The sequence below is a fragment of the Platichthys flesus genome, chromosome 2, assembly GCF_949316205.1.
Source record: "Platichthys flesus chromosome 2, fPlaFle2.1, whole genome shotgun sequence".
NCBI lineage: Eukaryota > Metazoa > Chordata > Actinopteri > Pleuronectiformes > Pleuronectidae > Platichthys > Platichthys flesus.
This window is the reverse complement of record NC_084946.1, coordinates 13,806,652-13,834,595: the sequence shown is the minus strand read 5'-3', so window position 1 is coordinate 13,834,595 and position 27,944 is coordinate 13,806,652. Positions and strand designations below refer to the sequence as shown.

Below are 27,944 nucleotides of genomic sequence, written 5' to 3'. Positions count from 1 at the left end.
GACACTTCTGAACATTCACACACCTCCACGGACTAAATTGTACAGGAGACCCACAAAACAGCCATTATAGAGCCTATATCCTGCTACATGTGAGCAGGCTGTGCATGCATTCAGGCAGATAATTAGTTCACTTTCAATCCACACAGCCTGTACCGAGAAACACTGGAACGCACTTTTCTTTCTTTTTTTTGGAGAATTTATTGCAAAGGCTTCTGCTGCAAAAAAACTGCAACTTTGGGCTGACCGTGTTGGATTAGACGCATGTCACTGGTTCCCTGCCTTTTGTAGGATAAGGCAAGGAACGGCGCACGACCGAGAGAGAGGATATAAAAGGATCAAGGGAGTAAAAAAGAGCAGAGAAATAAAAGAAAAAGTTGCGTTGCCTGGTGTCCGCGCATCGTCATGCCGAGGTACAACTTCTTGCTGTGCTTGATGGTGCTCATCTCCTTGGGACGGTCGGGGAGCGACGAGCCCAATCTGCTGCTGCATCCTGCCAGCCAGACGCCCACGGATGCCGGGCTGCCGCTTGTGGACGAGGACGCCGGTGCCCACGAGTGCTCCGCATGCGTGTGGAGGGAGCAGAGCAAAGTGCTGAGGCTGGAGACCATCAAGTCCCAGATTCTGAGCAAGCTGCGTCTGAAGCATGCGCCCAACATCAGCCGGGAGGTGGTCAACCAGCTGCTGCCCAAGGCGCCTCCGCTCCAGCAGCTCCTGGACCACCAGGACTTCCAGGGGGACGCGTCGTCCCAGGATGAGTTTATGGAGGAGGATGAGTACCACGCCACTACGGAGTCCGTGATCACCATGGCCTCTGAGCGTGAGTAGTTGTTTACAACCCCCCAGCAATATTGTCTCCAAATGCGTCGTGTGCGTAATTGTGGAACAGATAGGTTCAAGTGACCCGGGGCCTGCTGCGTGGACATAGGAGTCAAATCAGTGAGACAACATACTTTTTCACATTGAAATCGGTTGTGGGTCCACTATGTCTGTTTGACTGATAAAATTAGACAAATGGCTCTGGTCAGCTGTTGGCCGCGGCTGTCAAAATAAGGATTACGCGTGGAGCTGATAAATCAATACTCAGCAGCCAGAGCCTCATCAGCTTGAGACAGACAGCTCCAATATGGACTGATGAACTTTTGTTTTCATGATGATGAGGGTGCTGATGGAGGTAAGAGTCCTTGGTATAGCTGCTCGTGCACCATCCTGCTGTCATGTCCAAACTTTTTTATCCTTCTAGTTCATATTTTTTGTGCTAAACGCGTGGCAGTCCATCAAATGCATTATTAATGATAATGCAGCATTTGGCACTTGCATCACTTTTAGCCTTTATGTCCTGCTTTGCATAAAAGCCCCTAAATTCTGGAGTTATGATCATGCCGTGCATGAGGCCCTGCGATTATTGCCCCCTGACAATTTGCTTGCCCTCTCATTTCCCATAAATCCACAGATAAACCGCAGGCCGGGGCCCTTGGAGACGTTTTATAAAATTACTGTTGAACCCTGGCAGCTGTGCTCTATCGCTCTTTTATAGGAGCCTCTACCGGTTTCCCTGCTGTTCATCGCAGTGAGAAAAAGTGTGTCCAAAAAGCTGCTATTGTTCCCCTCATGCAGTGGCCCCCCTCGGCCGCACTTGCCTTTTAAATGCGAAGTTTATAGGCGCAGCTCGCGTTTTTTCCACCACGGGTACACAAAGACAGAGAATCACTTAGTGTCGAGGGGAGTGTGTGACCTTTCCCTGCAGAATTGCGGGGTTCAACAACATTTACACACATAATATATTCTGCACAAGGCGGAGGAAACACACTCCAAATCATCTGTTTGTTCTCCCTTTACTCCATGATTGAACAAATATATAGTCCTGATATCTATCTATCTATCTATCTATCTATCTATCTATCTATCTATCTATCTATCTATCTATCTATCTATCTATCTATCTATCTATCTATCTATCTATCATCGTTAGATTAAGTTGTAAATAGTTATGATCTTGATTATTTTTACTTGCGAATGCAAAACTCTCTTAGTGTAATTTGTTATGGAATTAGTTGGATTTCCATGCTTAGTAGTGGGTGTATATTTAAGCATACCATCTAAATAACTATATATTTTGAATGCATTGGTCCGGTTGCATTTTAATATCTTGTCGTTATATAATTTTATCACCCTCCGACCTGTCTCTGTGACTATAACAGAAAACAACATCAACATCTATCTATCTATCTATCTATCTATCTATCTATCTATCTATCTATCTATCTATCTATCTATCTATCTATCTATCACATACACAAACACTCAGGGTACAGTGTACGTGATTCATGCTGACAACAGAGATTTTCTGTAATAACTTGTTGTGATCTCTCTGATGAGCACATCAGCCCCATAATGGATAACTCCATCTGCACCTGTTAATATATATACAAGATGAAACTCACATATCAGCTGTACAGTACACACACACACACACACACGCGCACACACAGAACACCATGCAAAGTAATTGGATACCCTCTCAAGCCATAGGATAGGTATTGTGGATGATGCTGGCTTTGTGCATGTTTCTGACTTTACTGCTTTATCTGTCATGTTACAGCGTTTCCTTTCTTGTTCTGTACGTTTCATCTCTTTATGTCAGCTGCAGTTCTTATCATCTGTACAATACACACACACATCATCACAACCTCACCCCGCCCACACATTCCTCCCCGTTAGCCTTTCTCTCTCTCCCTTTTTCTCCTCTCTCCTTTTTCTCCGGTACTCAGAAGAGTTGAGAGAATGAGTGCATCTCTTTTTCGCCTGTGGCGCCTTGGTGATCCCACAGGATTAAAAGTGCCTTTTTCTGTCTCTCTGATAGAAGGAGGACTTCAAACACTATTCCCTGCGCACCTCGAACCCAATCACCCTTTCACGGTCGTGCACACTGCCTTTGATGGGCCATGTGGGTTCACACAGTACATACTGAACTGGACCTGTGCCAGAGTTGCTTCTTAGTATTCACTCAAGGTACGTGGGTGCCGCAGTGGGGGTTGAGAGGGTCCATGCTTCTTGGTCTCTAATTACTATGAAATTTCATGGAAAAGTACAGCTATTTATACCATAGTGCAGCACTTTATGTTCTAAAACATCTCCCTGCATACAGTGAGTTGTGTAGGTACCCGCTTCGATTGCCGTTCACACATACAAATGGCTCAATTTACTAGCTCAGTATATAAGGGTCATTTTCTAGCACAGAACAGGGGATGAGTGTTGACAGTTTATTAACTAATCTGTTTGAATGAACATATGAATGCAAATCTGTGGAGTTTGTGAGTGTTGATGTTTGTGTGTCGTTGTGGCGAGCGTGTATTGTGGAGCTTGGTTTTGTTTTGCCAGAGGTGGGGTGAGGATTGGACCCCACTAGTCTCCCATTTGTCACCTTTCCAAGACGTTTCGACCAAACCTTCCTCTGCCGTCAGCGACCATCTCCTCCTCTCTGTCGCTCAGTCTCTCTCTGTTTGTTTTGATGCCGACTGACCGCACATTTTTTTAACTTCAAGAGACCAATTGGATATAGTACTGTTGTCCTGGAGCGTATGAGAAGTAGGAAACCGTGGCACCTCTGTTGACTTGGATTACTGCCTTTGTGGTTGTATCATCACTTCTCTTGCATGGATGTTACAAGTTGTTCATGAGCAGGTTATTGGCGATTTTGCTGTGGGATATGTTTTTGCTACGACTGTAATTTTGAGATTGTCCAGTAACAGAGAATCCAGCAGAGAGCAGCACTGGCTTACCCTCTTTATCAGGCTTTATTGAAACTGAGGTTTAGACATAAAGTAGATCACATTTGAAACATTGCTTGTGACTGGCTCAGCTCTCTTGAATCCTCTGTAACTTATGTTTTTTCACACACATTTTGTCTCGTCCACGTGACTGTGTGTTGGCCATAACAAAGTGCTATACTGCAAAGATTATGTAATTCTGCTAAGATGAGGCACATTCACTTCAAGCAGAGGCTTACACAACTCTGGAGTAAATAAAAGGAACCTCTTCACACATGTAATGGTTTGAATGTACACATTTCCACATGTGAACACTCGTGTAGATGCCAAAGGATGCTCTCTGTCTCTCTCTCTCTCTCTCTCTCTCTCTCTCTCACAGACACACACCCACACACACATGCACACACACACTCACACACACACTCCAGAGAAAAGTTCTCCTATTGACAAAAAGGGTCACAGAGTTCACAGCTATGTGATATATTGGAAGAGGAGACTATTAACCTCATCGGGTCTCTTTCTTTGGCAGCAGAGACGAACCGGTAGTAACTTGAACACTTATCCCCCACACACACAAACACACACACACACACACACACGCTCACTCACACACCCATCTACTAACCACTCCCACAAAAAACAAGTCTTTTATAGTGTTGACCCTATAAAAGGGTCATTTCCTGAAGGTGCAGGAACCATAAAAATTAAGAGGGAGAGCGCTAAAAGGACAGAGCAGCAAAGTCGGACTGTCTTCAACTCACTGGCCAGTGTTTGCTAGAATGACTATGTGAGGCTTTTATAGATTTATTTATTCCATGGAGGTCTCAGTTTGACGATGACACCTGTTCTCCCTGTGTAGTTGCAAGCATCAGTCGAGGGAAAGATAAACTTTGGTGTTGAATTGTTTGGACACCAGGGCACCACTGGTCTGTTTAAATAGGAGTAAAATCTTAAGGAAGAAAGGTCTACAGGACTGTAGAAATTGCACAACATACTGTCATCTTTATGGCTAATAAAATTTCAAAGGGACTAAAGTCTATTAATACAGGGACAAAATTTCCCCAGGACCTCAGGAATCTCACTCCTTCCAACCTCCGTCCCTTATTCCCACGCTCCCGTGTACCGGTCCCTGCAGCCGGCCTGTTCTTTTGGCAAATGGGAATATGTTGCTTTGGAACTTAATGCATGCTTTTACCAAAAATACAGCCCTGAGAAGTTTGGAGGAGGGATGCAAGACTGCTTGAAATGTCTTTTAGTGGACGTGTCCGTGCAGGAATAATTGGATTCCTTTTTTCTCAGTCACTGCGTGTATCTGCTGATGAGCTCTTCATTGCTTCTGTAAAGGATGTCAAAGAGTGTGACTGAGTTCGGTGCGCTGCGGCTCATGCGGCGGGTATGAAGGGGGAGGCTTAGAAGGAAGATCTCAGGGAGTCCGCAGGGAGCAACAAGCAGCCCAGTTCTATCCTAAAGGGACAGAAATCATAGAAGGGTTTTATAGGTACAATTAAAAAGACCTGAAACAGATGTTATGTTTCACTAATAAAGGAAATAATTACTTCAGGCCAGTAATTAAGCCCTGTGTAGGGACATGAGTGAGGAGGAAGAGGAGGAGGAGGAGGCGCAGGAGGAGGGGAGTGAAAAGATAAAATGTAGATCATTGAAGGGATTATTGTTGATGGATGCGTTCAGGCTTTGTGTGGTCGCGTGCGAGGAGCTGCTGAGGATCAGTTTATGGAAGAGTCCATTAAATCTAAGATGCATTTAAGCAAAGGAAATGCTGCATGGGCATAATGTTGGATCCCATGAGAGGGCCGCTGTGTTGGAAAGAGGCACAATTAACAGTGGATTAGCTCATGATTATCTACATGAAAATTTAATTAGCCTCTTTTCCGTGCAAAGGAGAGCAGCTTCTCACTAGATTTATCACCTGTGGTTGTATTTTCTGCCTGCCGTACCCACATCACTCCAGGAAGTTCATTATGAAAATGCACAGTCCAAGTGATTTCTTTAGGGACAAGAGCAGGGTTTGATTTATATAATGTACAAGCACAGATGGATCAAGAGAAGCTCATAAAGGGGGAACGATAGATACTTTCATGGTGCATAGAAAGTAGCGCAAAGTGGGTACACTGAGTTTGTCTTTAGAGAAACACTCTGTCATAGCTCAGGCTAACCCAGATTTGGGTTCTTCAGGGATTCGTTTTAGTCGCGGAATTATGTTCAAACAAAAACACACACAGAAATATGACACGTTTTAGAGCATTTAAAGTGATGAAACTAATCAATATTATTATGAGTTTGCGTTCATGCAGTGTTAGAGTGTTTCAGGTTGAGCAACATCAATACTGATCACCTCTCCCACAAGACATACTGCACAGCTTATGGACGCAGCTCATGAGATGTGTAAAAGACAATGGACACAAAAGGGAAAACACAAATAAAGAAGGATGCAGGATGGTAGTTTGGTGTGTATAATTGACTTGATGTGTTGAGTGACCACCTGCTTTAGTCATTGTCTTTTGTATCCTGGAGTTTTGCTGCAGCCACATGGAGCCTAATAAATCAGTGGTGCCTCTCCATGTTGGGTTTTGATTGAACAGTTACCACAGGGTCTAAAGATGTTAGTTATGACAAAAGAAAGAGAGAATTAGCTTTGGGGAATTCAGACTCTGTATGAGGAACATTAAAGCAGATCAAATAGATAAATGTGGGCGTCAACTGCATAACTGTGATCGGAAATCAGGTGTTTGTACTATTTTGCTTGTAAAGTATTGTAAGTTGGGTACAATGGCAATAGCTTGAGTGGCATGGGGGCATAATTCTCAAATTAGTTTTCCAGTTGTGAGATCTCCAGCAAAACACAATTGGCTGTGTTCATGATCAGGGAAGGTATAAGGAATCACATCCTGGTCAGTGTTCATGGACCAAGCCACTGGTCCTCTAAGACAGCCTGTGAACTGTGAAGAAATATAATGTGTTTACACACATATGCAAAATGTACTCTTTGAGGTGAGTCAGTAGCGTTTTTGGACTCAGTAGTAAATTGATAAAACATGTTAAAATTATACTGTTTGCAGTCTAGAAAATTGTCATAAAATGACAAAAAAAAGTGACACCTTGCTATCTATCTACCATATCCATCTTGAACCATTTAGCAAACCTGTCTAGTCTCAGCTTTAATCTTGCAGGGATTTTCTCTGTATAAAGACCTTTTTATCTTGTTTATTACATGAATTTGGGGGCAGTGGCCTCAACCAGGAAACTGTAAACATTCAATTTGTTGTGGTTTTATCCTATAAATATACAACTTGAAAATATCCATTTATAAAGATACTGATCATGTGTTATCCAGTGTTTATATATCATGTGTTGTTGTAGGTAACTTGCATCGTGTTATAATGTTAACAGGCATACCTGTTCAATTCAGAATAATCTCGCCTTTAGCATTTCTTTCACTGAAAAAACAGTGTTTATTTGGTATTCTTTACAAATTATAAGAAACGTCTGGATCCACAATCTGCTGCTATAGGAAATTAAAACATTCATGTTATTAACAAAGTTAAACAATAATTACTTTATGAGCAGAGAAAATATAATATAGGTCCCATGAAAGAACTGAAACAGTTACTTGCTCTTTACTTTTCCATTCTCATGGAACTCATAAATGCTCTCTTCTAAAATAATCTTTTCATAGTTGATTGTTAGTGAGTAATTGCATATCTGAGTGGACAAATACGACATGGAGTTCCCCAAGACTCTATTCTAGGGCCTCTTCTCTTCAACATCTAAATAATCCCACCAGCTATTCATTAGCTGGTGGGAAACAAAATATGTTATCATAATCCCGCACATGACACACATGACCATATTACCAGAGAACTATAATCCCAGCTCTCACTAAATGCAATGAACAAATCAACAGTTGGATGTGCTTGAAGTTTCTTGAATGAAGCAAAGATGAAACATAATTTGTCATTTATGGAGAAGAAAAATCAAGGGTCAGCAGTCATTAGCTTCTGTCGCAAGAGTCAAAACTAAGAAGCACCGTTCAGTTCCTATGCTCCACATATCTGGAGCAAACTCCCAGATAACTGTAGATCTGCTGCATGTCTTAGTTCTTTAAAATCAAGGCTGAAAACTGATTGCATTAGATCTTATATTGCCTTTTGTCGAAATGTGCTACATGAGTATATTTGCTTTGCTTCCTTAGTAATATTCTCTGTTATCTGAAAACTTCTACAATGTTTCGTCCTCTCTTTCCTGCAGTTATGTCAGACCTCTGAACTAAGTCCCCTGACTCATTAATGGACTCATGTCTTCTGTCAAAACCATTATTACTGTCTAAAACTGATGATAAAATCAAAGCTGTTCCAATCAACAAGCAGGTTTCTGTCACACACTGATTCATTTTCATGCGCTGATTTCTTTAGCAACAATTGTCGACAGTGCTTCAGCTTGATGACCAGCGGAGCAGGTGTAGACTGTGGTTCTAAACATTGTTCTTTATTTTTATAAAGTTAATCAATAGATCAATTGTGCAGTCCAGTAATCTCAGAGAAAAATGGTCAGTTGAAGACAAAGCATATTATCAACACATTTATTGACATACTAACAGGCTGCGTGAGGTTCTATCACTTTGTCCTTTTTGTCTGCAATTAAAGAAAATTATAAAAGTTTACTGGCTGTACAAGTGACGTGTGAGTTGAAACACACACTGACATTTTATCACGGTGCATTTTGGGTAACTTAAAATATACATTGATACATTTGCGGCACATCATTGGACCATGAAAGACATCACAATATAAACAACATATACAGAGGTTTCACTCTTTATTGCAATTAATTTAATCCTAGTTAACACAACTTGTTCCATAAATGAATGGAGTTGCATTGTCTTTCGTTTTCCTTCAAAAAGCATCATGTGGAAATCATTCAGAAGGTGATGAAGCATTTTCACCAGAGCTGTTAGAACTGATGGTCTTTAACTTTAACAAATGACTTGTTTCAATCTGTTATGTTTCCTTTAAAATAACTTGATGTTATACTGAATTCAGATGAGTCATAACCCAGAGATCTGCTCGTGTGAAATAAGTGAAAAGTTTTGGAGGCAGAGCAGAGCATTGTCCTCTGACATTAACGTCTTGCATGTATGTGTGGATGCACACGAACACAGGCACTGAGACCTCAGCATGCTTCCTGCTGTCCAGCTGTCCACCTTATTGCAGTTCACTGCACGCTCACTCTTTTCACGCTCTGCCCCCGTCCTGCTGGAGATGTTCCGCAGACGTTCCCCTTATAATACATCATATATAACCCCAAACACTAAAACCAATGAGCTTTGAGTCTATTTGCTGATGTCAGTGAGTTTGGAGCTTGTGTGCGTGTTTATGTGCAGTTGCATGTTTCCGTGTGTGTGTGTGTGTGTGTGTGTGTGTGTGTGTGTGAGGATGTGTATGTGTGTGTTCGCTGAACTAGAACAGGGAGCATTAGGAGGTGTCTTTTGTTGCTCCTGGGGGGCTACTGTTCTCAGTCCTAATAGGAGTCTTGTGCCTGCCGTTGTCCCAGGGGACAGCTTCTGAATGAGGGGGTCTAACTTCACACACCCCCCCGTCCAAACCCAGCTCGAGCCTGGCCTCCCCCACTACCCTCTCCCGTCCCTTGGGAGTGGCCGAGGGACAAAGAGGGAGTGGGGCTGGGGTGGGATGGGATGTTTGAGGGGGTGCACTGTGGCCCCTGTCTTATTAGAAGGGTCGTGAACGTGTCACGATGATTAATATGCCGAGGTGCGTGGGGATACCCTAGAGTCACATTTATTCAACATGAAGGCTCCCAAACACACACTCACCACAAAATGGCACATTTGCATTTCCCATTAAGAAAAGAAAATATAGATATATATATGCAAATGTAACTCCTATCTAGGTTTATACCATTATGCATTATCCATTTGGACATTAACAATAGGTGACCATTTCTCTCCCCACCCCACTTTAGCTGGCTTTTTTCACCTGATTGGCATATGTTAACACACATGTATACAACACATGCACACGACTGTTGAACACGAGTTTGGATTTCTTTTAAAAGTGACCCGTAATTAAATCTTTTTTCTCTCATAAAATGTGAGTTAGATTCAGGTTATTTTGAAGCTGAAAACAAACGATAGCTAATCTGTTAATTCGTGACAACCAATCAGTCATCAGTCACTGCCAAGCAAATTCATCATCCAGTAGCCTACTTTTTTTGTTGTTGCCAGATCTTTGAGAAAGAAAGTTAAATCTAACATTGGCAAAAGGTTCTAAAAAATTAAAGACAATTATTTTCGTATTTTCGCCAACAATATAATCTTGTTGAGATTGTGACGATTGTGTTATCGAGTGGAGGGATTACATCAGAGTAAATATAGTGAGGTTTCTCTTCGTTATGAGTTCTATCAGTTCCTTATGTGTTTTTTCCATCTATAATTTGTTCAATAAAGAGTCTGCTTTTTTTTTTATCACATAACATAATTTTTTTAGGGAATTTCTGGTAACTTGTGACCTACATCATATAACTTCTATGACTTCTTCTCTCCATCTGTTTTCAACAGTTTTACTAAAAGCGTTAAACGCTAAAAAACTGCCTCCGGATGTATCAAAGCGGACAGATGGCACGGTGAACAAACCCTTATACCGTATATATGTTTCCCTTTACATGCATGTATAGGAGGCTGTGGGCTAACTCTGGGACACAGGTACCCAGGGAATCCACCAGATGTTTGATAGGCTCACCTGCAGGCCTGCTGGGTGATGGCAGTAAAATTCATGTGCAGCATATGCTGCAATTATACCACAGGGAAATAAGCTGCTGTAATAATGAAGTAGGCTGGAAACACGCGGAGGAAAAGCAAACATGCCTGTTTTTTCTTGAAAAAAACACATCACACTCCACAGTTCGCCTGGTTTTTACTTGTTTTCTCACTTCTTAGTGTAAAGGGGCCAGATTCCCTCATTATCCGCGCGGTCGGGGAGAAAGGTTCCATTGCTCCAGTAGGTGGGGCTCAACACAAAACCTGAATTTCTGTCCTCACTGCAGGATTGAAATCAGAGTGTTACTGCAAAGAGCTATAACTAAAGCTCAGGAAATTAAGCTATAAAAACTGCAGCTCCAGCTAAAATAATGACCTCTTCCAACATTAGCGTGTTATTGGAGCTGGAGCGATTGTTAGCTAAGGTAGGAGGATTAAATATCCCGTCAGTTTTCTGATCTTTACAAGCTCGCCTTTGCACAAGTGCAGAGCGCTGCCAAGATGTGGGCTGTAATAAAGCTGCAGGCATTTGTCCTCCACGCTTTGCCGCTTACTTGTGCACTTACAAGGATCCATAAAGACATAAATTGATTTTGCCCATCAATGCACTCATTGTTTAACATCACATAGCTCACATGTTGTGCAGGTGTGTTTAATAACCAGGGATCACGGCACAAGGGCCCTGCTTCTCAGATTACTCCTCCTCAAGAAAAACCTCTGCTCGAGACGTTGAACTCAGTAGCGTTTGCTGGATTGTCTCCTTTTTTTTCTCTGCCATGACTCCGCCAAAGCAGTGAGAATAGTTTGCAGAGGAAGAACCGTGTGTATCTGTCCCCATCAGTTGCTATTCGAAACAATAAAACAAAAAGTAGTAATAACAAGTAAACCCAAGCAAACTGCAGAATCATTCATTCCCAGTTTTGTGCTGATGAGCGAACACAACACCGCCCACGTTAATTGCTGTGACCCCAGCAACCCACCAAAAGGAACATTGACATATTGTTTGTCCAGCGTGAGACACTGTATAATTTACACTCACTAATGACTGTCCCTGGAAAATACAGGCTGAAGGACCACGTCTGTCCCCGGCTTGGCTCTTAGTCAACGTTCGCCCTGGACTCTTCTAATGGATAGTCCATCTGTACCTTGCAGAATTCATATCCCTCAATGCATGACCATATTTCAATTATAACACTTGTTTTGTGTAAAAAGAAAACAACTAGGTGCAGTGTTACCTCCTGGTCAACTGAGGTTCGATAAACAGTCCACCATTGGCTGGAGAATCTCCACCCTAATCAAAACAAAAACAAACTGTGGCTGATTCAGTGCTGTTGTGTCTCTGAGATTTCAAAAGATTCTCTGGTGAAAAGCTGTGAAGAAAGACATATTACCATTGCCATAAGGTCGACCTTGACCTTCAAACTCAATCTGGCTATTAGGGCCTGCCCCTCCCCAGCACCCCTGAGATGTAAAGAGGCTGACGGTTTTGACCCCTGATCCCATTTCTTAACTAGGCAGAGGTGCCAAATAACCTTTTGACCCAGGAAGCATTTTGCAGGTTGCCTGAGCAACCTCAGATTTAGCAGTGATTGACAGGTCCGTGCAGTTTAGTTTTTTTTCTCTTATTTTCAAACGATGGAGCAACAACACTCCACTTCTAGATAAAAAACAGAACACAGATGTTTATTTGCTCAAATCTGGAGTTGGAATAGGTCAAATACTCTCAGAGAAATTGGGGAGATTAACTATTCTTTTGTACTCAGTTGGCAAATTATTATGCCAGATAGACTCAGAATAAATTTCCCTTAATAAATGAACGCTTTACATGGAAATGAATGTATGAATGCAATGGATGGGTGTCATTATATCAGAGTGAGGTCTATGTAAATGAACCAAGTGCAGATTTGACATGTGGTGCACATCACAGAAAGACCAGCTCCGAGGATCATGACAGGAATAAATCTGCCGATATGAGGGGACGCCTTGTGGTCTTTGACATAACCCATAATCCCCAAATATATTTGTTAGGAGGGGCCACTAAAAAACTTCATATGTTTTAATTTTGGAGAGTTGCAATGTGGAGGTAGAGACCATTTCATTACGATTGACCCAGGGGAATCTAAGGTTACCATCTGGCTACTGGCCACCGTTACTGATCCTTGTTTTAATATGCAAATGTATCTGTTTTCCAACCCGGATGTAATCACAAATGTAACCTGACTAAATCAAACAACAGCACCATGTGCACATGAGATAACGGATGGCTCACACGCAGATAGAACAGTTGGTAGGTTAACAAGAATAAAGGTTTAGATTCATCTTTTCTTTGTTTGAACAAGATTATTTTTTGTGAGATAAATGGAATCAAACTTGAAGAATATGTGAAGTTTTTCAAATCCATAACTAGAATGGCACTCACTAGAGCGCACACCTCCGCTAAAGCCGCTCCAAATGGTACTCACTCATAGATATCAGTTCAAAAATATGCCTGAATATTTACTCAATCTCTCTGCATTCTTGCATTCAACCCACTTTCTCGCAATGTTATAGAAATGAATGCTGTATCTGCCTCTATGTCGACGCTCCATCTTCCATCCTTCCACCAAGTTTCATGGAAATCTGAGAAATGCTCATTACCTGACAAACAAACGGACAGGGGTTAAATGAAATATCTCCTCGGCTGAGGTAAGTAATGTTCATTGCGGAAGAAGAAACTTGGGATTTTAATCTGGAAAACAACCGCTATCCCATTGTTGCGCTACACACTTTGCACGCCACTCCTCAATTCATCCATTTGAGTCACACACAAAAAGTGTGATCGCGTGTCAGTGACGTGTGGAGCTGTGGTGGTCTCTGATTTTATGATCAGTGTGTGGAACACGTACACATCTTGTGAAGTCGAACAGTCCAAATAACTGCAGCTGTGCCCTCTGCCTCCCGAACAGTCACAACTCTGTTCACGGCTCCATTTAAATTTACTACTCTGTCATAAAAACGACAGTGTTTTCAGTCCAGATTGTTTCTCATCATTTGAATGGTGTGAAACCCTTAAGTTTACCTGCTTTCTGCTTTAATCCATCAGCAGCTCGACATTACTGTGGGAAGAATTCCTTGAAATCACAAAGACGTCTTGTTTTACAATTAATTAACAATTGAAATATCTACCTTGACCACTGATTCTCATTTCATGCAGAGTCTGCCTCGGACATTTGCACATTAGTTGTGGTTCAAAGAAGAAGCTCAGTAACTAAAAATGTATCTTTTCTGTACAAAGAATATATGAGTGTGATGAATGAAAAGAAATGCTAAGAGACATTTTTAAGTCTGTGTGAGAACATTATTATATCTGATCACTTCATTCTCCTAGAGAGAGATCAGAGGTGACGTGGTTTGTCCTTATCAGCTTTTAAGCATGTTTCAATCAGATCTTATCTCTGTCTCTCCGTGGCTGTAGTGACTGAGATTAGAGTTTCATTCCCATTTAAAGCCTCTGATTTGCTGCTTGTGATACTCAGTATTGGACTCTGGTGCACGACCAGTGATGAGTGCATTGCTTCCAGAATGGGAGCAATCTCTACTTGTGATGAATGATGCAGATGTCGGTGCAGAAACAGTCAACATGAGTAAACAGATAAAACCTGCTGAATAATGTTCAGCACCACATATGAGCACATTAATGCAATGTGTTCATAAAGTAATGTTCTGTTGGTGGTATAGAATTTAAGTTTCAAGGTTTTTGGTGTGATTGGATGAGAAAATCACATGTTACCAAAGAAGAAGAAACATTAAATATGAAACAGGGAAGTTGAATATCAATTGAACGAAGGTTTTCTCAGTGACGTATGTATACAGTAAACTTCATATACATCACAAGTGTAACTGTGACCTGTGTTTTTTCCACAGCCGAGCCACTGGTGCAGGTGAACGGGAAGCCAAGCTGCTGCTTCTTCAAGTTCAGCCCCAAGCTGATGTTCACCAAGGTGCTGAAGGCCCAGCTGTGGGTGTACCTGCGGCCGCTGCAGCAGACCTCCACCGTCTACCTGCAGATCCTCCGGCTGAAGCCTGTGACGGAGCAGGGCAGCCGCCACATCCGCATCCGCTCCCTGAAGATAGAGCTGAACTCCAGAGTGGGCCACTGGCAGAGCATTGACTTTAAGCACGTGTTGCAGAACTGGTTCAAACAGCCGCACACCAACTGGGGAATCGACATCAACGCCTTCGACGAGAGCGGCAATGATCTGGCAGTTACCTCGCTGAGACCCGGGGAGGAGGGGCTGGTAAGGACCCTCAGACCTGTCCCTTGGGTGTGGGTGTGGGTGTGGGTGTGTGTGTGTGTGGGGGGGGGGGGGGGGGGGGGGTAGCCATCCATCTGCTGAACACATATCTCACAAACTGTTCATATGATCAGCTTACACTTGGCACAGGTAGTGTTGGCCTGTTCAACGAATGGGCGACCAGGACTCTGTAGGTTATTTCTGTTTCATTTTATGAAAACACTGACTATAAAATCTTCACTGCAGAAAATCCAGGTAGAATGAGAACAAAAGTTTTCTAACTTTACTCATATTAATAATAGGCTCTGCACACAATGTCAGGCACACAAACAATGTAACACAGTGACAGTATCTTGTAGAACGGCTTGAGGAGGACTCACAAATGAAATAATTCTGAAGTAGCTCCAGAGCCACAGGGCACTACACTAGTATAACCCCATATAATTTGAATATAACGTATATACTATATGGAAAGATTATATACCAGTCGTGTGTTGAAAAGCCACCCCTTGTTTTCCCCTTGTTACCATCAAACAGAAGTGACCAATCTATATTTACTTAAGTCCATTGTAAACACAGCTGCTTTTTTTGAATCAATATTCATCTCCACATCCCATCTTCAGATTAGAGGAGATACAGTATACTGATTCACATAGTTAAGAAATCCTTAAATTTAGTATGCATTTTTCAATTTTTATTTTAAATATATTTCAAACATTGATTAAATCTCTTGTATTGAAAGTCAATGCTGAAAGGTTTGAATGTTTTCTCTTCAGGCTGCCGTGCATTTTGCCTCGTGTTGAGAGGATACCTCTTGAGTCCTAAAATGTAAAAAACATAAATCACTTACCTTGGGCTCACATATTTGCTTTGGTTCTCTTTTTCCACGATGAAGTGCTGCCTTTACGTCTAATGTAATGGATGGGGCTGCACCGATGAGTTCAAACTTCAGTCTCAAAGCAAAACCACCCGTGAACCATTAATCTAGTTAGAAATCCCAGAGTTGCTTCGACTGACAGTTACATACTACTTCGATGTTGAATTATATAGGCCAGTCATCCCAGTTAAGAAACACCAAATATTTACCAAGTGGTCATTTGGGTCAGATCTTCACAACACATATCAGAGGTCAGCTCTGGTGTCTTGGCCAGTGAATCACTGCCCTTGGAGCACAGAGCGTGCACAGTGTGCATTATTATTCTTGAGCGGGATAAAAAGGAAGAGATCAAAAACACAAGGCAAGTGCACAAAAATAAAACAAAACACAACAAGCAAGGAAAGAGTCTAACTCTGCTTCTCCGTGATCCTCTGGGTCTTTTTTTTTTCTACAACAAAAGCCCTAAAGGCCAAGCTGACATGGTCTCCCCCCAACGGCCTTTCAGCTTATTTCCTCTTTTGAATGCGTCACAAAAAACTGTGCTCAAGCCCAGCTGGACTCACTGTGAGGACAGGAAGGCTTTGTAAAACAAACATGATGGAGTAAAATATTTGATCCGTGTGCTTTGCCCACAGGTCAAGGTTATGTTAGACAGCAGATGACCTCCAGGGTCATGGATCAAACCAAGCACTCAGAGTCAGCTATCAGTGTCAGGAGAGACCAGTTTCTTCTCAGTGCTCATTGAATCCCTGCTCACACGGCACATTGTGCTGCTACTTTAAAAATCACAAATCAAGTCATTTAGCCTCATGAAAAATGATAGTGACTTTAAAGCAGTTTCAACCTTTTGTCTGTGTCACTTTCAACAGCTTTGTTTGGTTCAAACTGGGTTGGAACCATCATTAATGCTGGAGTAAGTGAGAGATTATAATGACACCATGCACTCTATAAACTGAGAGGCTGATGGAAAACTGTAAACACTCATTGTGTCACTGTTCTGTGTTGCACTGTCATGGTTACTCCTAAGATCAGATCCTGGCTTGAACTCGGCTGAGCTATAAAATGAGATGAAAGGTTCAACATTTAGATATAGTTTTGTTTACTCTGGTCTCAGGAGTAGGGATAGGTTTTTATATAATCTATAATGAATTATGAATAGTCAATGTTATTAATAATACTTTGTGGGTCACATCAGTGTAGTAAACTAACTGATATTATACAAAACCAGTCATATGTGCTATTCATGTACTAGGATATACAATGACTGAATCTGAAAAGTAGTTGATATTGTAAAATGTATTTAATCATTCTCCCTAACCAAGCCATAGTCAATCATATATGTTATTATTACTTAGTAGTTCAAATTTGAAAAGGCTTGAGTTTAACAGCAGTCGTTTTTTAAATGTATTTTTATCGTGCAGGGAGAGAAGAGGAAACTTCCTCTGTTTCTTTTGTAAAGTTAGCCGACGTTGATAGATGCTATTCTGACTCGAGTTTGTTGACAGGTTGAGTGATGAGCATTATTGATTAGTTGTCACTACTTGTTTATTCCATAGCTGAAGTGTGAGCCACGTCTCTGGTGCTGTTCTTTTATAACCACCTCTTTCTTTTCGCCCTGCCCCTTCTCCCCCTGATTCCAGCAGCCGTTCCTGGAAGTAAAGGTTCTCGAGACGACCAAGCGTTCTCGCAGAAACCTTGGCCTGGACTGCGACGAGCACTCCACCGAGTCCCGCTGCTGTCGCTACCCGCTGACCGTGGATTTCGAGGCGTTCGGCTGGGACTGGATCATTGCCCCCAAACGCTACAAAGCCAACTACTGCTCCGGCCAATGCGAGTACATGTTCATGCAGAAGTACCCACACACCCACCTGGTGCAGCACGCTAACCCCCGTGGCTCAGCAGGGCCCTGCTGTACCCCGACCAAGATGTCCCCCATTAACATGCTCTACTTCAATGACAAGCAGCAGATTATCCATGGCAAGATCCCAGGGATGGTGGTGGATAGATGTGGCTGCTCTTAGGCTGCGGGGCGAACGCACACTTGTGTACAGCCACCATTGCATCGAACCACCCAAAACCCTTACGGAGCTCTCCCCCGGCACCAGAACCCACCCCTCGGCACCAGATTTCACAAAAACATCCTACTGGGTCTCCGTCTTTCTAGTTATTGAATTGATTCTAAATGTTGAAAAAAAAAAAAAAAAAAGTTATAAATGACACGTGAATTAAAAAGGGACCGAGTGATGGAAATACAGAACATGATGAATAATTTAAAGAGGTTGAACTTGAGAAGCAGCTTTAGAAAAATGGTAAATGAGACAAAACTATGTTATAGAGTATGTTTTAGTTTTGTTGGGGTGGGGGGTTAAAGAGTTTGTTTGTTTGTTTGTTTGTTTGTGTTTTTTTTTTCATGGCATCTTTGTGAAATGTCCAGGTTAGTGAGTTGAACTGACACAGGAGACTTGAGCATTTACAATATTATTTTTAAAGCAGCTTCTGTCCTGAGGTGATGTTTTACGTTTACGTACAGGTGAGATTTGATCGACAAAAGAGTTGGCAAGGGCATGATCAAGTCCTTTTCACAATCCATCACTTTACCATTAGTAATACTTTCCGTGCAAAATCCAATATTTTGTTTAGACATGTTTAGAGATGGGCTCCAGGGACGTGAAGTTGAGGAGATCCAAAACCAAACTTTTCCCCTCTGTCATTCTCGTCCATCTGCAAAACCTTTTCCCGCTTACATTTGTCTTTTTGTTTTTAAGTGGATAGATGAAGTCGGTGTAGCCATTTCTGCCGCTCTACATTCAGATTTTGAGGTTGGACTTGCACATTAAAGTATGACACATAACTCTAATGTAGATGCACTATGAAGTTGTTCTTGGAAATGAGGAAGAAAAAAGGAGGAGAAGGATGGCGAGTCCAGCAAGATGACGAGAACCTGCCAGTTTTTCTTTCTTTCTTCCGTGTTACAAAGAAAATTTACTTCAACTCCTTCATTTTTTTTACATTAGATGTTTAAAACAGTAGTTAATGCACTGTCGTGTGACTTGAAGAGGCCTGGGACCTAGCATGTAATACAAATACTAAATCAACAGCTAAGCATAACCTGTAATGAAACACAAAAGTTATTGAGCATCACTACAGTATGTTAAGTGTTCTGACTACATGTTGACACACAAATATTTACAGCAGCGTTCACAACTGTGTTAGAATACACTGTCAAGTCCCTTCTTTTCAATGTTAGTTTCAGAAAAAGAAAAATCCTTTACCTGCTGTACTGAGTTACATCACGAGAATGTAACTAAAGTTTAGAGAACCAGTTTGCATTGTGAAATGCCCCCAACCTCAGCTATATCCTCATCATCATCGTCATCACCACCATCATCATCATGGAGAATATGTTGTTAGTGCTTGAATACAGTGTAGATTAGTATGCTTGAAGTCTGTCTTTGTCTCCTGGATGTCAAAGCAAAGATATCCTTTTGTTGTAAACGAAAGCACTATGCTGTTGGATAAAGGAAGAGCCTTCTGACATTATATATAAATTATATATGTATATATTAAAAAAGGGGTACAAAAACCTTTTTGGGGGCACTCTACCTTACCAACAATAAATTTTGCACTATGGGACGTTCATGGCGTTAGGAGTTAAAGTGTGGTTTGTGTTTTACCAAGCACAAGAGAGCTTGTACAGAATAGGATTTAAAAAAAAAAGCTATTCAAGCTTTGGTGATAAACCATAAAGTAGAGAGGTTATCACTTCTTTTTGATACCATCACGCTTTCCTGACTTTTGTCTGAGGCAGGGGCCTGTCCATACACTCACACACTTCTTCTATCCAATCTGGAACCTGGACAAACCGAACCAGCGGCCTTAAAGGCCTCCTCGCCCGCTGTGGGTGATAAGTCATGTGTGTAATAAGTGTCTGGATCGATGAACATAGAATGCTTTAACTGGAAATGGCCCGCCCACCAACTTTAATCTGTTACAATGTTAGAGAGACAACATTATTTTGACTTAAACAACGTGTTGACTGTTTTGCAAAGACATGTTTTTGCCTTTGTGTGTATATTAAGTGAAAGAAGCCCATACGAGAATGTGGGAAGAGTATCCAGGGATTGTTAGCCAAAGTAGAGGATGACATGTTGTGTGCTGTAACTTTTGTGATCACAGGAATATGCTAGAACATTTCAAAGGGAGAGAAAACGGTGGTTTAGGGGCAGTGGTTGGAAATAATTCAACAGGTCAATTGTCTATTTATTAATATGAATTACAATGCATTTCAAAGTCTGTCTACCTCACTTTCGCCTTCTAAAAAGAAAACCTTGCTTTTCAAAATTTGTCATTGATTAATCTGTGCAAACATTTAACCCATAAAATGTCCAACTCCCCCCCTCCCCAAGAAGTGTAGACAAATACCACAGGGTCCCCTTGCTCTCAGGTTCAGATTGAGTTATTGACAGAGTGACTGATGGTAGCGGCTCTGGTAATGTGTGGTCAAAACAAACAATAATAATAATGATAATAATTATAATAATAAAAAATGACAATAATAATAGTTGTGCCCACATCTATGGCTTAACAATGGTTAAAGCTGTTGAGAAGTTGCGTTTTGAATTGTAGTGTTTGTATACTGGTATGTGTGAGAGTGTTTTTCATATAAATATATGAGAGTAAGAAATCTCTATGTAAATACCTACCCAAATGTTGACATTTATTATGTTTTGGACAGGTTCACCGCTTCTCATGTTTTTTCACTTTACCCCCCTTCATTCCTCCGTTCTTTGTGTACCTAAAAAATTCACCCCAACTTTGTAGTTTAATGGTGTGCATATGAATAACTGTTCAATTGTTATTTTTGCCTTTTGTTGTTTATTTGCTGTCATCTTTCTTTTGTACAATAAATCATTTATTTAGCTTATGGGAGTTTTTTTCTGCTGTTTGATTCTATTGTGTGATGCTCCTTAAATTGTAGCACGAGCACAGAATCGTTAAGGCAGTAAATGGACTCAGTCACTGAGACACTATCAAAGTACTAATATTTACTAAGATCAGATCAGATATGACTGCATCATTATAAAGGTGTTTATAATATGATAGAATTCACGAGTTACAGATCTTTATCGAGTTTGAGTTTGGAAATGTAGACAATAGAATAAGATTCACAGTTCCAAATTACTTCAGAGGGACTAACATGTTAAGTAACTTTATATCAGTTATTATGCCATCAAGACTTTAAAGTTGAATGTCACTCTATAGTGCTGTCACACATGACAAAATGTATGCAATATATATATATCAAATTAAAGAACATTTTCTCATGATAGGTTTGAACTAAATTATCAAATCATTCCTTCATCTGTGAATAATTAGATTTAGTGTATACACTTATTTTTTTGTGTAGTCCCCTGAAACTGTGATTTGTGGTATTAATATTTTACCAGGCCTAACTACCGTCATATTTGTCAATTTTTTCAATCATTATTATGTAGATTACATTTAACAACATGAAATCTGTGTGTCCACACTGAGTCACTGGGATGAGTCTATAAAACACACAGGCACTTCACATTAAGTGTGAGCTGACTTGTGCACATACACACACACACACACACACACACACACACACACACCGAAGCTACCAGTGGCTTTAGTGATTCCTAGAACGTCATAGCGGGCAGCAGAGGTGGCAGGAAGCAGATTCACTGCGAGGCTAATTGGTGAAAGAGAGTGTTCAGAGGACAACGGTTTAGTGTTGGGGCTTGGGTCGCCATTATTTGGATTTCATATGAGATCCAGCCTGACCCAATTAATATGCCACCTGATAGGAGGGCCTCTCATCAACCTAATTTAGAGAATCAATAGGGGACAAATGAGAGTGAGAATGAAGCTCTTTACGGATGCAAACAGACAAAGACCACCCAGTACAAGCGTGAGGAGACTCATGCCAGCAATGACATAAACCTTTTGACAAATCCTCACTTGACATAAACAAACATTCACACAGTTCCCTGCCCCTCAAGTGCATCAATGTGCCGTACACATCATCCGTCATACCCGCCCTATATAGACAAGGGAGGACATTGATGGATGTTTTTATTGTTTTAGCACATACGGAGAAGTTGTACAAGTCGGATGTGAAGCGTTGAAAGGCTGAATGCTTAACCCAGAGCCTAAAGACTACAAACATGGTGACCTCTGACCCAGCTTCATTAAAGAAATACTCCAGTGTGCCACAGAGGTGCTTGTGGAAAGCAAAAAAGAGAAAAGTACAATACAGTGGGAATATCGAACATGCCATAAAGGCCTGGAGAGAGGCCGGAGGGGGTTGGGAGGGGTTAGGAGGAGCTTTGTGGCTATTATAGCCATAAAGTTAAGAAAGAAGGTGAATTGGGGGCAGCTCTTAATAGCTTCAATTGCTGGACACAGTCATCAGTGACACCTTTTTGTCTGGCTCTGTGACTGGCCGGTGTTTAGAGGGAAGATCACACACACTCTTATGGGATGAAAGAATCTCACATGACAATAAAATGATCTGGGGAGACACAAGTTTTTTTGTCGCAGTGATACGTCGGCAGCCACACGAGCTACGTGAAATGTTCAAATTTTTTTTTTTTAAATAGGCTATTTCATACAATTAACAAGAAAATCATGCATACCTACACCAAGGCTAGTCTCCTCATGCAACCACATTTAAATTCAATAATTCCTGATTTTGATTGAATCTGTAACTAATTTCACATACTCCTGACCATGCCTGATTTTTGCATTGAGATCCATTCATTATTCTCTGAGAAAACAAGACATTTTTTGAAAAACTCCCTATCTCATAATGTTTAAGCAAAACTAAATCCTGGATCTGCCCCCTGATCTAAATACAGACTAAAAGTGAATGGCTTCTTCCCTGTTGCATACCTCATCCTTCCACGACAAAAGCTTTGTTGAAATCGATACCAAACTTTTTGTATAACTTTGAAAACAAAACTAACAAATGCAGACAAAAACATAACCTCCTTAGCAGAAGTAGGCTTCCAGTTACTTCCAGTTGTTCTGTTGTGTGAGCTCCACTTCATGTAGATGATATATTGTGTGATTTTTATCTTTTATGTCATTCAACTTTATATTTATATATAGCTCCTGTCGCCTTCATATTTTTTATACATCTCTTCATACTTAAAAAAATCCTAGTTATATCAGTGCTTTTACAGAAGTGGCCAGTAGTACTGATGAGTGAATGCAGTTATCAGCTGTATTGTACTAAAGGCTGTTGCAGTGTTTCTGGTTTTACCCTAGCAATGCTAAGTGTTTTTCTACAAAAATCGGTGACAACACCCTAACTTAGTCCCTTTGTGGATGTTATCCTGTAAAGAGTTTTTGTAGGAACAGAACGTTTCACCTTGAGTTAACACCACTTGGTGGAAATCTTTTATCATCATTTTCTCTCCCCTCCTGTGCAACCTGCAGTCATAAGGTCACAGTTCACTGAAGTGGCTCAGCTCTCACGTCCTGTGACTGACAGCTGTCACTCTTTTGTGCTGTGGAGCACCATCTGGTTCAGAGCTGACGATTGCTGGGTCTGTCATATAGACGGTGGTGAGGTGCCTGGCCGACACCTCCTACCTGCCCTGCCGGGGCATGTTGCTGTTGACGGCAGACCAACATCCCACAGATCTGAAAGCTTACCTGGGGACAAGAGGTCCACCCCTACCCTGGAGGATTTCCTCTTAAACAGCTGCAGGCCCAAATAGGAGATGCCGAGGTCTTAATTATAGTCTGTTTGTCCTTTCTGATGTGGTCAGTGAGGGCTTTTCATTCTTATCGAGAGAATAAACACAGTATTTGAAGCTTGGATTTGGTCCTGATTAACCCTGGAGATTAATTTTTAATTGTAGCTATTCAACAGAATAGAGTGTTGGAAGAAACTGATAAGGTTGCCTTTCTTATGTGACTTAAAGTTAGTGGGTTTTTGTGAGAATAGATCAATTAAATAGTAATATAAATCATTACAGATCATTTCCAGTAGTATCTAATGGAAATATATGAATGATATTACACATGCTAAGTCTTTTAAATATCAATAAATACGTTTAAAATCACAACTTTTTCCTCTATAAGCTTCTTCAAGACTAAGGTGGGAATTCCAGAAGTGGCCTTGAAAAATATTTTATTTACGCCCAAGTGTAATCAGATGTAGGTATTACTCTTTTATGGACTCATCACAATAGCATTCAATGTGAGAGACACACACAGCAAATGCTTCAGAGAAAGATATTTATCATTGTGCATAACATAACCCAGAAACATCTGTGATTGTCTCAGTGGGAAATGTGAGAAATGATTTGATTTCGTTTCTCACAGGTACGACGTCCTCCCGATGCCTGGAGTCATAAAAATACTTCTCTTCCTCGGCACAAGGAATCTGCATATAAAATTATTTATTTTGAATGCTCCTCACAGCAGTGAGCTGTGATTACTTGCAAGTCAGTCGGACAGCTCTCTTCTGGCAACAACAGGGATCAGCTCACCAGCGAAAAGCAAAACCCTTGTCATCCTGCAGACCTGGGTGATAATCCTGAACCGGTCTCAGCCTTACATCTCCAATCTGTGGAGGGAGTGGAATTAAAACAAATGCAGTCTTATTAATAATATCATGTTATTGAACAGACGAAAGAAAATCGACCAAAAAGCCTCATGATGCCGCTGTGTGAAAAAAACTTCTCAGGTTTCTTCTCAGGACTTAAAATACGATGAGATGCTATGATACAAAAAAAAAAAAGAGAGAAAAGGGTTATACGAGGACACAGCTGCACTCCCTCACGAATGTGGAAGAGCTGAACACACTGAAATATTCCAGGTCACTGACCAAACCTCCAAAAACACAACCCTGCATCAACTCCCTTCCAACTCTCCCAAACCACATGCAGGACAACAACAAACGAAACAAACAGAAACAGCTTCTTTGTTTTGTGATTAATTCACTTCTACTTCATGTCTAACGAACACCTTGACAAGTTGAACTGAACATATGTGATTATACTTTTTCCATATTTACCTTTAATACAGTCTGCCCATTCAATTTTTTGTCACTTGGTGCTTTTCAATTTGTGTAATTTCAGGGTGAATTTGGTGTAATATTTATAGTTTCTCATGTGTTTGAGTTACATGATGAAATTGCAGATGTCTTAACAAAATAACTTTATTTGTTTTAATAAATTTGTTTTTATTTCTTTATTTTGTTATTTTGATACACACTTTGCAGATCCCATTCGTGTTTTTGAATTGTGCCACATAAACAGATTTAGCCTTGCAGTGCCAGCAGTCAGCAGAGCCCGAGAAGTTCACACACACCAACACAGAATAGAAAAGAGAAAAGAAGAAATAAGTGACGGTCACTTGCTCCCAAATAAGGTGTAAACACGTTGTCCTGTTCCCCAAGCCCTGGCTTTCAGATTGTCATCCAAGCATTGCAGATTTTTGGATTTAATGAGACATGGCAGTGAAAACAGAAATAACCGGTTGCCAAAATATCGAGTTCGGCTGGGGGTGGGGGGGTGGGGGGGGCAGAGATGCCGTCGTCGGTTACAGTGCTGGCCAATAAAAAAAAAGGGGTTGTGGATTTCTTTGAGGCCTGAGCAGTCAGTGAAAGGCACTGTGGGGTCTCCATAGTTCACATGGCAAACTCTCAAACACCCATGGGGGGGTGGGGGTGTGCCCTCCCACCCTCCCTCCCTCCCCTGTCATGCCTTAACTGAGGCTAGTGTTGACACAGTGCTGGCCAATCTAATTTTGATTGTCAGGAGCAAGGAATGGTGATCCTCCCCCCGCCCCCTGAGATCATCAAGTTCATTTCTCTGGCTGCATAGGGATTTTTTTTCTTTTTTTTTCCTTTCGACCCTCACCCCTCCACCCATCCACCCTCCATCTCCCCACCACTAGAACAATATTCAGCCATTCCTGGGCCTCTCAGAGTGAGCTCACTGGAGTTAATCTCTCAGGCCTCTCTCCTCTCTATTGCTGCCTCTCTCTCTCTCTCTCTCTCCCTCGCACTCCCTCGCTCTCTTTTCTATTCAAAAAGCCATTGGAGAACAGCTTGAATTAGTGACAGTTATTATTCAGACTAATGAGTAAAATCTCAAAGGCAACAAAAGTGGACTGTGACATCAGCTATAGCAGCGTTCATAAATCATTTATTCTTGGCAACTGGGTTTTTTATTAATAAAGGGGTGACAAACTATAATTGTGGCCAACTTTAATACAATTTTAATTATCACACACAACCGTGGTGATGACAGCGTCAGATCTCTGCTGTGTTTGGAGGAAAATCTGTGAACTGTCACGAGGCCCTCATTGTTTTCCCAGATCTGTGCCATCAGAAAAGACAGATGGCCCTCTACACCTTTGTTAGAGGGTGAACGTGTGTGTGTGTGTGTATGTGTGTGTTTGTGTGTGTGTGTGTGTGTGTGTGTGTGTGTGTGTGTGTGTGTGTGTGTGTGTGTGTGTGTGTGCGTGCGTGCCTGCGCGTGAGAGCGAGCGTGTGTTTGAGTTTGCACATGGGCCTACACTTCTCACAGACAAAAACAGAGGACAGGTTGCTTGACAAGGAAATATTCAATTTAATCTCTCATATATTGTTTTTGTTTTTGTTTTGCTGGAAGCCAATGTGTAAATTACACAATCCCAAATTAGAAATGAATCCTTGTCATTTATTAAACGTTGAACAACCATATCTGTGAATCAAGATTCATTCATTATTCATGCCATCTCTTATACACAAATTAAATTAAATGCTTTCCATCGTTTTAGATCTAGGTACGCATGATGAGTTCATGCACAAAAGGGGTCACTTTATGTTTTTTGTGTGACATTGCGTAGACGCCCCTGAGTTGGTGTAATCAAATTGAAGCAGTTGCAGACATTAAGACAGACATGATCTTTTTTTGTTTTCCATGAATTCCGAGCTAATGAGATGCAATAACAATCCAGCACCTTGTGGCTTTGTGCTGTAATTAAATGTGAGACGTCATAACAAAGGATAAATTAGAGAGAAAAAATCAATTGACGTGTATGCATCAGTCAAACTGTACCTGAACAAAAAAGTATAATGGAGATGATCAATCATAAAGCTTTGTAACCGTTAACTGACATTATTTACACCCTGACAGTTAAGCTTATTGATTAAAGACATTTTAAATTATGTTGTTTACCATAGTTTTTCTCAATGGGATAAAAGAGATAAAAACACTGTAACTTGCAGGAATTGCATCTGCAAAACTTTAGATGCAGTATAATAGGTCCGCCAGGTGGGGGCACTACAGCTAAAGGTCAGAGTTTAAATTGGTCTCAAACGGTGATGTCCTCACATTTGTTTAATCCTTCCATCACTCTACCACCATGATCTACAAAAGACAAGCAGATGGGATTTGGTGCCAGTGGCTTCATAAAAAATATTTAAAAACATCTTAATAACTTATCTTAAATGTATTTATATATAATACGTTTATATACTTTAATGGAATTGCCTATATGTATAGTGACACTCATATTGATACCAGTGTTGTTTGCTGCTGCTGTAATCTGTAGTGGTCAAAAGGCAGTGATCTGTAGCATAGACATCTACAAGAATGAGGTGCTTTTATATCTGAATCTCTCATTCCTAAAATAATCAAAAAAAGGTTTGTCCTTGAGTCGAGAGTACAACTGCAGCTTGTCAGAAGTAATCCTGACATTACACAAAACAATTTCAAATTCAAAGATCAAAGGTGAAAGGTCAGAATTATCCTGTCAGGGGGCGTTGGTTCACTGAGGGGGAGAACTGACCAAACCTGGGACACCCCTTTTTTTAATTAAAGAAGCAACTGGATTCAGACGTCTCAAAAACAATCACCCTCTACGTCTTTGTGTTTAAAGAAAAGCATGTTTAAAAATTTGCGACGTGGTGAAAATGTAAGAGGCGGGGGGTGCCGGGTGGCGTGTGGGACGTAGGTGCATGATTTGCAAGCTGTCAGTCGACGGCCTTGTGGATGAAGAGCAATAGGCCCCCGTTCTCTGTCCGGTGCTCGGTGCTCCCCACCCCCTCACTCAAACGCCTCTCCATACCCCATGGGAGGAGGTCTGTTGCGCTGTGGCCACACTAAATCAACATTGTCCTAATGAGGTGTCACACTTGACCCCCAGCAGCCTCAGCCCCTCACATGGGTGTCAGAGCCACAATGAGCGGCCCTCCATCTCCAGCG

General features: G+C 41.2%; 1 protein-coding gene across 1 annotated transcript; it reads left to right on the top strand.

Annotated features, from left to right (window-relative positions):
- The first annotated feature begins 27 nt into the window (after positions 1 to 27).
- Positions 28 to 20,642, top strand: LOC133964870 (growth/differentiation factor 11-like). The gene is made up of 3 exons (XM_062399176.1): positions 28 to 817; positions 14,461 to 14,834; positions 17,352 to 20,642. The coding sequence occupies exons 1-3, from the start codon at positions 403 to 405 to the stop codon at positions 17,727 to 17,729; spliced, it is 1,167 nt and encodes a 388-aa protein (XP_062255160.1). The 5' UTR covers positions 28 to 402; the 3' UTR covers positions 17,730 to 20,642.
- Positions 20,643 to 27,944: the final 7,302 nt, after the last annotated feature.